We start from the raw sequence: 13472 nt of genomic DNA, 5'->3' as shown, positions 1-13472 counted from the left end.
CTTCTTTTAACAGAGGAGGAGGTAATGATGATAGAATGGCCACACAGAAAAGTGGATCCTCTGATAGTTGCATGAACTTTGCTTTGGAATGCAGTGCACCGAAAGTATACGAAGCAGTAAAGGAGGTGCATTTTACTCAAATATCCCAAGCTACTCCCCAAACCAAGAATCTTCTTGTAGAACTTCAATTGAATGGTAATCATTTTCCTCGTTTATTGCGGCCCTGCCCAAGAATTTTAAGAGAGTAAAAACCACTTCATACTTATCAGTTACCTATAAGAGTCAGCCTCACAGAGACTACCAAAATACCACTTATTTCACTACCTTTTAAAAATGACAGTACCCATTTTTCTGGCAAGTGAGAGACCAGGGCCAAATTATAAAAGAATATTAAAGCTAACAATACCATTAAGGCATGGGTTGTTTTGAGAGACACAGGTCCATATCCAAGAATAACACATAAAGGTTTCCAATCCCTTTAATCTCTCTATTCTTTTAAAAGAAATGACAGCTTCTACCAGAACAGTTGGTTAGTCTGCTATCTCCAAGCCCTACCTCATTCTATACCCAAAAACTTATAGGGAAAAAACAAAATCAAGCTTGCTACAATCTGGTGAGGTAAACATGTTCGTTGGTTTGATTTTCATTTTTGAAGTTTAGATACCTTGACATGGACTCAACCCAGCTGTGTGCTGGTGCTGGGTTGAATGACGAGAAACCCTCTCCATGGACCCAGTAAATCTTCCTGGATCTTAAACTACAACAAGGAAAACAACCCAAATGGAGGTATAAGAGAAAAAAAGATGGCCAAGGTAAATCAGAGTAATAATTAAAAATACAAGAGAAAGATAAAATTCCTCAGTGTCTTTAGAACAAAGCAACTTTCTGGCAGTGCTAGAGTCACTTCCCAAACTGCTCAGCACACATGAATTACTAATTGCATAGTCCTTTCTACCCTATACTCTATTAGACCATTTCTGCTCACTGCAGAAAGAAACGAGGCTTTCTGTGAACACTTAAAAGCAAGCAGAGGGAACTGTCACTGTATGCATGCCCCATTAGCTCCTTTCTTCTTCCCCACAACTGTGTGCCTGATGCTCTCCTGTTCTTTTCTTCTTCTCTCTGGAGCTTAGTTGACTCCATCCCAGGGGATCTCTGTCATTCTCACGCTCATACACACGTACATATCACACATACACACAAACAAATACACATACACAGTCGATTCTCATTATTCACGGTACTGGACACTAAATTAGTAAATATTAAGCCATTACACCTAGGGAAAATACAGGGTTCCCACAGACTGTGCAGCTACAACATTTTCTTCGACCTGTCAATACATAACCTTGTTTTATGTTTAAAGACACCTTTTAAAATATATGCTGTTGATTCATTACACCAAACTTATGGCCAGCAGCACCATAATCCATGCCTGAACAAAGCTTGTCTAACACACACTTTCTCCATAAGGCACACTATGGCCTTCTTGTGTTTAGCAACACTAGACAGCACTTCCACACTGCAAAATCACTAACATAAAGCACAAGATGCAAAAACTAAATAGACTACAAAAAGGATACTTGTTGACTGCATGAGAGCTGAAAAAAGGCAGAATGTCCCTTTTCATCCTCAGGTTGGAACATGCATGCAGGGAGACTCAAAATTTTCACCACTCAGTACATGTCCGCAAATAACCACAAAAGCCCCATGGATATTAATTTAGGGCATGGATATAAATTTCCAAATTGGAAAATATGGAATCCACAAATAATGAGGATCAACTTCACACATGTGTGTGTTTGTCTATGAATATCCACGTGTACATACGAGGATACTTCAGAAAGTTTGTGAAAAAATAGAATTAAAAAGGTAATACAAATATTTCCACAAAGTCTTTGAAGACCCCTCATATATGAGAATTACTACAGGTATATACTCTTAATCCCCTTCATTTTCTCCTTCAATCACCTCAGAAAAATATCTCTTTTCATTATGAAACCAGAACAATGGTGGATATTCAGAAAGATGTTGGTGATGTCCCTGAAGCCACATATTCTGAAATATTAAATGTCATAAGGAAATAGGTGTATCAATCTGTAAATCCCTTGACACATGTAAGAAGTTCCCTCATAGCTTGTATATGGGCCCCAAATTTGAAACATGCAATAAGTATTCATCGTTTAAGTAAAGACTCTCCACAATTAGAGAGTAGTATAGCTAAAGTTTTATTTTCTCTATTTTTTGTATGCAAAATTTTAAAAAGTCATTTGTGGGATAGGGCAGAAACCAAACCACTACTTCTTGTCTAGTATGGTTGTATTCAAAAAGATCAGAATTGTCCAGAGCCAACATTCAAACGACACACTCCCTATTCAGAGTCCGACAGTGTTTTAGGAAAACAAAAAAACAAAACTTCACCAGAATAGCATACAAAAGAATAGCAAATGAAAAATTACCAGTTGAAGTGTACCTATGAGGAACATGAGACAGGCTTGCAGTCTGTATGGCCTGCCTGCTGCCACAGCCCACTGGCATGATGAGGAGGAGAAATGTAGCTTGCAAAGCCCAGGCCCTGCCTTCAGGAAGTGCACACAGCAGGCAAACAAATGAATAAACAGTAGTGCACCAGTGTGATGGGTGCTCTTCTAGTGGAACTATGTAATGGTGATGGGACAATGAGGCTTGAGAGTACTTGGAGACTTAGGGATCTACAAATAGTTCTGGAGAACTGCTAGGGCAAAGAAGGGTAAACAATTGGGATTTAGCTACCCTCGAGTAACACATGAAGAGGTGCCTGAGATGAAGCTTCGGAAGAAAGACGGAAGCCAGCGAGGGACAGATCCTGGACAGGACTCCCACATCTCAGAACAGGCAGGAGGAGAAAGAGGAGCCAGTGCAGATATGAAAGAGGCCAGAGACACCTTTGTCCTCACTAAGAGCAAGTGTTGAAGAAAGAACAAAGATCCAGGACTTTGATACAGGAAAGATTATTTAGAAAACCTCTCATGTTGATGACTTCAACACTGTGAATAAATGTAGAAGTGAGGCCTACTCCCAAAGGTGAGGAAGTTCATGGTGAGTACAATGACTTAGAGAAGGAAAGGTCTGGAGGAGCCCCTGTGTGAGGAACACAAAGAGAAAGAAGCACAACAAAGGAGTTAAACATCTAATTCTAACCCTCTGACCCTGACTCCTGACGCATATCCCTAACCCTCTAACACTAACCAAAAACTCTAAACCTAACCCTATACCTAACCCTAATCCTCTGTGAGGAAAATAGTTTAGTCAGGGCCCCTTGCCTCAGGTCCGACTGGGTGTGATGCAGCACATCCTTGGTAAAGTTGTGTGGGAGTGGGATTAGTGCCCATGCCTGAGTATCTTCCAGCTTATTGCTATTTCTGTGTGCTCTTCAGTATGTGAGGCAGGGCTCTGAACAGCTGGTGGTTGAGCTCGCGTCTAAAAATAAAGTCTATTGTTTCTACACCCAAGGCTCCAAGGACCTTTTCCTGTTACCAAGCTGTAGACCTGCGTGTGAAGTGTTTGTGACCCAGTCTGGACAACGGGCTCAAGGGGCCTGTGAACTCCAGACCCTGCCCTAGCTCTACACCCCCTATAACCCTAACCCTGAACAGTAAACCCTAACCCCAATCACTAGTCCCTAGACCTTAAAACTTAGCCCTAAACCCTCATTCCTCACCAAACTCTACCCATACTTTAACCCTAACCCTCTAACCCTAACCCCTAACACCAACCTCAAACCTTAAACCCTAACCTCTAACTCTCTAACCCTAACACCCTAACCCTGATCCCCCAACCTCTAAAGCCTAACCTTAACCTTAACCCCTAAACCTAGGCCCTAGCCCCAGCCCTAAGCCTAACATTAACCATTTCTCTAACCCTAACCCCCTAATGCTAACCCCTAACCCCAACCCTAAACCTCAACCCCAACCATAACACCAACCTAAACCCAAACCCTTAACCCAACTCCTAACCCTCACCCTAAACCCCAATGCCCAACCCCTACCCCAGCCCATTACCCCTAACCCCTACCCATAACCCTTGCCCAAACCAGATACCCCACCCCAAACCCTAATCCTGACCCCTGACTCCTAACCCCCAACCCTAACCTGAACACAAACCCCGGACCTCTAACTCCTAACTCGAACCCGAACCCCAATCCCTAACCCTACTGTAACCCTAACCCCCCTAACGTAACCCTTAGTGAGTGTGGTGAATATCCGCTACTCCGAGGGCTACCGCCGCGGTCCCCCGCCCGGCCAGCGGTCCGTCCGCCTGAGGCACCCCCGCCCGCGGATTCCTGGGCGGGGCCTGCCTGGGGTCGCGGAGGAGGCGCGGGCCGACCGCGACGCCGCCAAGCCCCGGGCGGCCCTGAGGACAGGGTCCGGCTCCGCCCAGCAGGGCCCCGCCCACACGAGCGCCGGGCGGCCTCGCCCCGACGTCAGGGGCCACGAGTAGCGGCTAGAGCGCGCCAACGGCCGGAGGGGGCTCTATCCCGCCCCCTCGCCCTGCCTTCCCTTCCGGCAGCCGGCTTCCGGCTTCCGGCCGTGCGCCGGGCCGCGGTCTGATGTTTGCAGCGCGCCCCATGGCCTCTACCGTGGCCGGGCCGGTGGAGCTGGGCTTTGCCGAGGAGGCGCCGGCGTGGCGGCTGCGCAGCGAGCAGTTTCCCAGCAAGGTGGGCGGGCGGCCGGCCTGGCTGGGCGCGGCGGGGTTGCCGGGGCCCGGCGGCCTGGCCTGCGCGCTCTGCGGCCGCCCTCTGGCCTTCCTGCTGCAGGTGTACGCGCCGCTGCCCGGCCGCGCCGACGCCTTCCACCGCGGCCTCTTCCTCTTCTGCTGCCGGGAGCCGCCGTGCTGCGCCGGCCTGCGAGGTGCGCCCGCCGGCGTCGGGGCCGGGGGCCGGGGCCGTGATCGTGATCTTCGCGTTTCCTCGCTGCTGCCGCCCGGTCTGCCGGGCTCTCCGCTCGCGCGTTCTTCCAGCGGCGTCCACGGTTTTACCAAATGAACTCACAGCTGTACCCACGCTTACTCGTAACACCAGCCCCTTGACTAACCAATTGGTACTAGGTATGGGTGGTTACAGTCGGGTAATAGAAATTGTCTTTTATGGGAAGATAAAAGGTCCCGTTAGCTTTTTCACGTTTTCTCAATCTGACTTTAATGCTTGGTATCGTTATTAATTTGATTAACTCGAACCAGCTCCAAGAGCCAACTCAGTTGTGTGTGCCAGACAAACTCCTTTCTGGATTTTAAAGGCTTCTTATTTTTCATTTTCTTTTCTCTCCTTCCACAAAATAAGCCCCCTGAGAGCTATTTCTGTTTTTTTTTTTTTTTTTTTAAAGAAATGAGTGTCTTTTCAGTCTTATGTGGAATTGAGGCTCAAATATTTTGTTATTTTGTCTTATGAAAATATTTATAATTTTTCTCCTCATTCTGACTTAGTTTTTAGGAATCAGCTACCCAGGAAAAATGACTTTTACTCATATGAGCCACCTTCTGAGAATCCTCCCCGCGAAACAGAAGAATCTGTGTGTCTCCAACTTAAGTCTGGCGCACATCTCTGCAGGGTTTGTGGCTGCCTAGGCCCCAAGACATGCTCCAGATGCCACAAGGCTCATTATTGCAGTAAGGACCATCAGGCTCTAGACTGGAGATCAGGACATAAGCAGGCTTGTACACAACCAAGTGAGTCGGCTTTTTTTTTTCCTTTTTAAATCTCACCTCAGTTTTACAGCTTCTGTCAACCCAAATATTTTATTTCCAGGATAATTTTAAAGTTAAAATTAGAAGAGGCATATTAATATTCTAAATTTTCATAACTGGTAATATGAACACCTTTATTAAAAAGAGGCTGTGAAGTCTTAATCACTCAGTAGGTCACCAGCCTTGCCTTAATATAGGCACTTAATTTATAACCCCTAATCGAAAATGCCAGGAATACATTTACTAGTTAATCTAGGGAAAATTGTTACTATGTACAATATGATACTTTAGAAATAGAATATTAGACCGTCCTCAAAACTAAATGATTACAAATAATCCTAGGAACTTTTTTTGTTTTAGATCAATTGGAATATACAGTTCCAGACCACAACTTCCTTTTTCCAGAATTTGAAATTGTAACAGAAACAGAGGATGAGATTATGCCTGAAGTCATGGAAAAGAAAAATGACTCAGAGGTTGTACGGAACATTGGTAAGGAGTCAGTTTCAGAAATTCATTCATTAAGTGATTAAATATAATGCTTAAAAGAAAGGGCTCAGTAGAGATACTGAGAGGAAAAAACTCTCACTTTGAAAGCTGTAACCTGTAATTTCCAGATACTGCCTCAAGTGAAAATTTCCTTCGTGTACCTCCCTTCCTGTCATATATCATGTACGTTCTGCTCCCTATAAAGACAGAGGAAGTATCCAGGTGGTCACTTGGGTAGGGCTGCACAAGGTGATGGGAATTTGGCAAGTCCCTCTGGGTCTGAGATCGAGATAGAGCACCTAGCACAATGTTTGGTGTGCAGCAGGGACTCTTTAAAAGTTAGTTTCTCTTTCATCTTGCTGGTTTTAGATACATGATTTTGTCAGTTTATCTACAGCTCATACTCTAAGGTAGTGCCTATACTGACCAAATACCTTAGAGACTTATTTTATAATGGCATTTTATAATAGTTTATATATATATATACACACACACACACACACATACTATTTTATAATAGTAGCCAACATTTATCTAGCACTTACTCTGTACTAAGGGCTGTTTGTATATAAGTTCATTAAAATACTGTCAGCAACTCAATTAAGTTAGAAACTCTGCTCCATTTTGTAGGTGAGGATATTGAGGTTCTGGGTGTTACTTGCTTTGGTCACATAACTGTTAAGTATATAAGTTTGAGCCTAAATCTTGCTGACTCTAGAATTTGAGCTCTTCACCACCACAAAATTAGATTTACAAAATCTAAATTGGAATGTCAGCTCACTGGTTTATAGTTTATACAAGTCATACATTCCAAAACACGTGTATTTGAGAGCCTTGCTTGTGCCCAAGCTTGTCCTGGACAGTTGGGATACAACAGGAAGCAACACCCCAGTGGTCAGGTGCTCAGTCTCCTGGAGAAGGGGCCCAAAATCATACTTAGGGAAATTAAATTCCATGTGACAAGTGATAAGAGTACAGGTGCCATAGGAATGCATGTGATGTCACTAAAAACTTCCTAGAAGAGGCCATGCATGTGTCTTTATAGATGTGCATTATTGCTTATTTTTAAAAAGGGTAAGTCATGAAAATGCTTACCTTTAGGAGAAACGAGAGCATAGAGAGAAGGGGTCCAGGATAAAAGGTGGACTTTGAATACGCCATGTTTTATGTAGATGTGACTGTGAAACCATGCAAGTATTTCATATAATTATTAAGTAAAATCAGATTTAAAAAGCAGTTCTTAACATCAAAAGTTAGGGAAACTGTTGAATTTAGTCATACAACCACAGAAAAAATGACTTCAAAACATAGTGATTTGACAGTCATCCATAGTGGGAATACCCCAAGAATAAAAACTGAAAGAAAATAGTGTTTTCAGTAAAGATGTTGTTGCTATTGTTATTTTGAGATCGTTGTGTGTACATTGGGAGATAAAGCAAATGATACTGAGAACTGAGGTGTTGGACGTGGGAGAAAGATGACATAGACTGATAAGATTAAATAAAAACTCTGTAGGTCTAAATTTATATTGGAAGTGTCAGTATGAACTCACGTGTTTAATCCACTGTAAAGGCCTAGAAATAATGACAAACTCCGTAGCACTGGGTATCCCTGATGCCCAGATGGTGATGTCTAAATATCACATCTGCCTAAAAGGAGCTCTAGGCTCTCTGGAGAGATGGTTGATTCCAGAACTGGGCAGCAGATGTTCAAATAACATTGGAACATGGTGATACCAGCGATCAAAGAAGGTATCAAAGATTATTAGGGTCATGTCAGAAGGAATCAAGAACCAATATGAAAAGGCTACCACTGGCAAAAGTTGGACAGTTTGAACATCCACAAGGATACTAATTGCAGTGTATTAAAACACATCAAATATATTTAAATTAGTGGGTCCAAAAATGATACTGAAATTCACTACAGCATTTCTGCTTTTGTGTATGTTGAAAATTTCCCAAAAGAAAAAAATATGCTTCCTGGACGTAGCTGTGTCCTAGCTGAGACCTGAGTTCCCACGGGAAAGGGTGGCAAGAGGCAGTGTGGCCTGAGGGAATAGCACTTAGTGTACTAAAGGTTACACTGAAACTTTGCTCCTGTCAGACTTGGCTGTGCCAGTGAGCACCATTAATGCCTTCCCAACTTCATCAAAGCGGTTATTTCAGTGTAACTAACTCAAAGGATATCAAAGTTATATTTTGATACATGTTACAAGGACTAAAGGTTATACTGTTGGGGGCAGCAGTAGCCAGAATTCCAGGAAGGAATTTGGAGAACATAGGAATTTGATGACTGAGTGAGTGAATATATCAGCTAGAAATGTATGAGACACAAAGAAACTTGAAGAGTCCACACAGCTTGAGGATAATGGTGGTTAAGCAGGGCTTACATTTGTTGGGTGTACTGTGATGTGCTGGGTATAGTCCAGGCCCATGACTTGGCCATTCTGTTAATATGAAGTTTTAAAGAGAAATGCTGAATGGAAACCTGCATAGTAAATAATGCTGCATGGAGTACCTGGAAATTCAGATGGTCTTAAAGCATCAGCTTTAATGAATGAATGAGGAAAGCTATCTGATTAAAACTCTGTTCCCTCAGCATGTGTGAACTGTCAAGTTGTGGGGATTATTCCTGTTTTCCATAATACTTATGTTGATTTTTCAGGTGAAGCACTTGAGGAAGAACTGGATTCCATGGCAAAACATGAATCCAGGGAAGACAGAATTTTCCAGAAGTTTAAAACTCAGATAGCCCTTGAACCAGAACAGGTAAAATAGAACTCATACCTCCTCATTGTATTCTTTTCAAGTCATGTTTTACGAATATAGTAACTGAGAAGTAACTCTTAACAGTAAGCACGGTCTGTTCCTCAGGAGTCTATAAAAGCAGACTTTTGTTATCTTGTTATAGAAGTTCTTCACACAGATATGCCATATAGAAAGGGGTTTTGGCAGTACCACTCCATTTAATAGTTATTGAAAGATTAAAGGTTATACTGTTAATCATATACGATTCACTTTCTAAAGAGAGCATCAGGAATGAGAGATAAATGAGATGTTGTCTAAGATACATGGTGTTTAGGCACCATTGGCAAATATATATACATATACACACACATACACACACAATTTTTTTTTCCGCCTTCCCATTTTCCAATGGGTACTTTCGGCTTGTAAAACCGAAACAACATGTTAACACAACATTATTTCCATAAACTTCCCTCACCATAAACATAAATCACTAAAGAAAACTCAGCTAAATTCCCATAAACCAGTCACTGGATCAAATAAATATCCAGGTGTTTATGGGAAGAATAGATCTAGGTCCTAAACACTAAGAAGGTGGTTTTTAGCAATGTGTATACTTTTAACAAAATACAGGAAAACCACTCAGTTGTTGCAAGAAGATTATTACGATGAAATTTACCTATGTTTGTGATTTTTATCCAGAAACCATGTTTCACTTGGGATTTGTCCCTTTTAAAAATTTTAACTGAGGTTCTTGTATGAAGGTAGACACGGACTCTGGACAGCATTTTGGATATAGAACCTGGTAATGGGGAAGAACAGGCTTATTAGTGGTTTCACAATACGAGGGTTCTTCAGAAAGCTTGTGGAAAAATAAAATCGAAAGATAACACAATCTTTCCATCAACTTTTTGAAGTATCCTCATAAATTCCCAGGATTACGATGATTGATAATATATTAGGTAGTAAAAGCATCATCTAGGAAATACAATTTTGATGTCCTCTGAGTCAGATAACCTGAAATAATCACCTTCAAGAAGTTGAGAAGGCATCAACGGTGCACACTGGCACAGACAGCTCTGATGGGGGAACTGTCAGCACTCCATCGAGCGTAGGGGCATGTATGGAGTTTCTCCACATGGTCATAAGACAACATGTTACGACGGGAAACTTTTAGGTAAGGTGTTGATGATTTGAATATGATCTTTGTTGACTTTAGATTCTCAGATATGGCAGAGGTATTGCCCCCATCTGGATTTCTGGTGAAAATATCCCTCAAGAAAAGGATATTCCAGATTGCCCTTGTGGTGCCAAGAGAATATTTGAATTCCAGGTATGACCTTAAATAAAGACTATTTTAGTGTTTAACCTTGATTTATGTCTTTAAACATTAAAATACTTCAACAAAGTAATATGTGCGCAGTGGTCAATATGATAGTATGGAAGGTGCCCTATAATGAAAATCAGCAGTTTTCTGCCCCACCCCAGGGCTCATTCTGATAGTTGTCTGTCTCTATATAACTTGCTCTTTCTGATATTTGTCAGTTTCCTATTTTTCAGACATTATCTGCTTACTGACTTCTGTGATGATGATGAAATGTAGTCACACCATCCAGACCCTCCTCCACCTTCCAGTGTGATTGATTGATTATGTCATTATTTTTAGTGCCTCGATTGTTACTTTTGTAAATAATATACCTTATTCTCTTGTTCCATTAATTAAGGTCTTTCCATCCTTTGTGAAAGGAGTATTTTAGAGCCCTTACTATTTAATCTTGATCTCTGGATTTGTTAGAACGAATTGATGTAATAAGCATCAAGAGAAATGTTTTCTCCATTGGATAGCATCAAAATCCATTTGGGTAGGGTAGAAATACTCTTCAACTAACCTTACAAAGCCGTGGGTAATATTTGTTTCTTTGAATAAAAAAGGAATTATGGGGACTGAATCCAAAACTCTGCTTGGTTCTTAGTGCCAAAGCTCTTGATGCCCATGATGAGGTACCAAGATTTATGCGAAGGAATTTCATATTGTGGTGGCTATTCTGCCTTCTCACTCTTTGGGATTAGACTACTTAGAAGATCCCTCTCTAGTCTATACAAATAAATCAACAGATTTCCTTTTTGTATGCATAACTACTAGTGTTTCTTGAGCCACAGTAACAACAAAATCTGCTATTCAGATTTTAAATGATACAAACTAAGCCACTACTAAACTTCTTTGTCAAATGGAAAAGAGACCCCGATAAAGTAGAGAGAGGCTTTGAAATTGCAAAATACAGTTGGCCCTTTATATCCATGGGTTCCATATTCGTGGGTTCAGCCAACTGTGGATTGAAAATATCCAGAAAAATAAAACCGCGTCTGTACTGAACATGTACAGACTTTTTTCCTTACTGTTATTCCCTAAACAATACAGTATAACAACTATCTACATAGCATTTACAGTGTATTAGGCATTATAAGTAATCTAGAGATGATTTAAAGTATATGGGAGGATGTACATAGGTTATATGCAAATACTATGCCCTTTTATATCAGGAACTTGAACATCTGCAGATTTTGGTGTCTGAAGCCAATCCTCCATGGATACTGAGGGACGACTATATTTTTAGATTGTTAAATATGTTAGTTACGTAATGTCTATAATCCTGCTGGGTAGTGTGGAGATTGAAAGACCAGGATTCCTATAATCACCCTGGCCAAGAAGGTCTCTTAAAAGCAGATGGTGCTCCCTGCCTTAAAGCAGCATTCTAACTGTGTTGCCCTCTTCTCAGGTCATGCCTCAGCTGCTGAACTACCTAAAGGCTGACAGACTGGGCAGAAGTGTTGACTGGGGTGTCCTGGCTGTCTTCACCTGTGCTGAAAGCTGTAGCTTGGGCACTGGCTATACAGAGGAATTTGTATGGAAGCAGGATGTAACAGATACATCTTAAAGACATTAAAGCCTTAAAAACATTACTAATTTCTCATACCTTGCTCTTCCACTTCTAGTACTTTATCCTAAGGAAATAACTGTACCAGAGATAGAAGTACAAAGATGTTGCTTGAGGGTTAGGATAAATCTAGGAATTGCACACCAGCTGCCAATTTGTAAGAAATATAGAGAACAGAGGAACACGCTGAACTATACCAAGAGCTTCAGTTAGCAAGACCCAGACTATAAGAAGCTCTACAAGCCAAAACGCCTGTAAACTGGAAGGAAAAAAGGGGTGGGGGAGGCTTACATATTAAAACAGGCGTAAAAACACCAATTATTTTTCAGTGGAAGACTAACCTTTGTTAGTGTTTAGGTCATTATTATGGAGTCAGAATAATAGTTCCTTTTTGGGGGGACATGGGGGTGTGGCTGCTGGGACAGCAAGTGACACTCTTTCTTCACTTGGGTGGTGGCTGCAAGGGTGTCTGCCTCTGGTTAACACATTATGCTGTGCATTTGCTTTGTTAGGTTTCCTTAAGTTAAAGAAAATATTTTTATACAGGTATGCATATAAAAGTCCTAGACACTGAGATTAAAAAAAAGAAATATTAGAAAAGATAAATCACTATTTATAGCTGACTACATGCCTAGAACTTTCAATACAATCAACTAAAGAACCAACAGCAGTAATAAGGGTTCAGTAAAATGATTAGGAATATACATCAACAGCAATTTCATTATGAAAAAATTCCATTGACAAAACAGTAAGCCATAATATACTTAGGAATTAAGGAATTAATTTTTATGAAATGTAAAAGTCCTGTATGAAAAAAATTGTAAAACTTTACTGAGGAACTTAAGTAAAGATCTACATACATGGAGAGAGACTTCTATCCTCTACAGAAGTAGTTAATATTAGAATGTCATCTTCCCAATCAATCCATACATTACTGGCACCACTAATGATTGGGAAATGCAAGAAAAGGGCACTTCATACACTTTTCTCTTTGGACTGTAATCTGGAACTGACCTATCAAAACACAGAATGTATAAATAGTCTTTAATACAGCAATTCCTTGTCTAGGAAAGTTTACTACAGAAATATCTGTCCACAAAAACACAAATGTTCCCTGCAGCACTGTCTGTAAAAGCAAATACTGGAGGTTATGTAAATTCCCGTAATTAAGGGAATGGTTCAAAAAATGAAGGTACGTAAGAGTTCCTTAGATTCCATATCATGGAAATACATTTATGATACACTGAAAAGAAAGCTACAAAATGGAATATATGCTTTAGCATTTTTTCCCAAAAATGAGACCAAAAGCACCAACAAAGGATAGAAACAGGCAGAAGGGAGAGGAAGGACCTCCCCCTTCTGATTACATACTTCTGAGCTGTGTGAAACTGTACTTTTACAAATTAAAAACAAAACAAAAATGAAACCCAAGAACTTACAAATGTCCACCTGAAATTCCATGAGAAAAACAACACCAAAAATGTTACACCAGAGAACTGGCAGACTGTGGACAGGGCACCAGTGTCTACACCTGAGGGACTCACTCAGAGACCTTTTTTGCCATTTACCAGCTATGTAA

At 41.1% G+C, this 13472-nt stretch overlaps 1 protein-coding gene across 1 annotated transcript; it reads left to right on the top strand.

Moving 5' to 3' along the window:
* Positions 1-4602: 4602 nt before the first annotated feature.
* PDCD2 (programmed cell death 2) lies at positions 4603-11918 on the top strand. Its single transcript, XM_063097446.1, has 6 exons — positions 4603-4889; positions 5461-5703; positions 6082-6213; positions 8875-8978; positions 10177-10290; positions 11735-11918. Exons 1-6 carry the CDS (start codon positions 4607-4609, stop codon positions 11891-11893), a joined length of 1035 nt encoding a protein of 344 aa, XP_062953516.1. The 5' UTR covers positions 4603-4606; the 3' UTR covers positions 11894-11918.
* Positions 11919-13472: the final 1554 nt, after the last annotated feature.

Source organism: Cynocephalus volans, chromosome 5, assembly GCF_027409185.1.
Source record: "Cynocephalus volans isolate mCynVol1 chromosome 5, mCynVol1.pri, whole genome shotgun sequence".
NCBI classification, from domain to species: domain Eukaryota; kingdom Metazoa; phylum Chordata; class Mammalia; order Dermoptera; family Cynocephalidae; genus Cynocephalus; species Cynocephalus volans.
The sequence above is the reverse complement of the archived record's forward strand: the minus strand, read 5'-3'. Positions and strand labels throughout refer to the sequence as shown.

Excerpts from the sequence above, each read along its gene's own strand:
- PDCD2 (XM_063097446.1), top strand. The coding sequence starts at position 4,607 with ATGGCCTCTACCGTGGCCGGGCCGGTGGAGCTGGGCTTTGCCGAGGAG. Across the intron at positions 8,979-10,176 it reads TAGCCCTTGAACCAGAACAG|ATTCTCAGATATGGCAGAGG; the intron begins GTAAAATAGAAC and ends TGTTGACTTTAG. Across the intron at positions 10,291-11,734 it reads AGAGAATATTTGAATTCCAG|GTCATGCCTCAGCTGCTGAA; the intron begins GTATGACCTTAA and ends CCCTCTTCTCAG.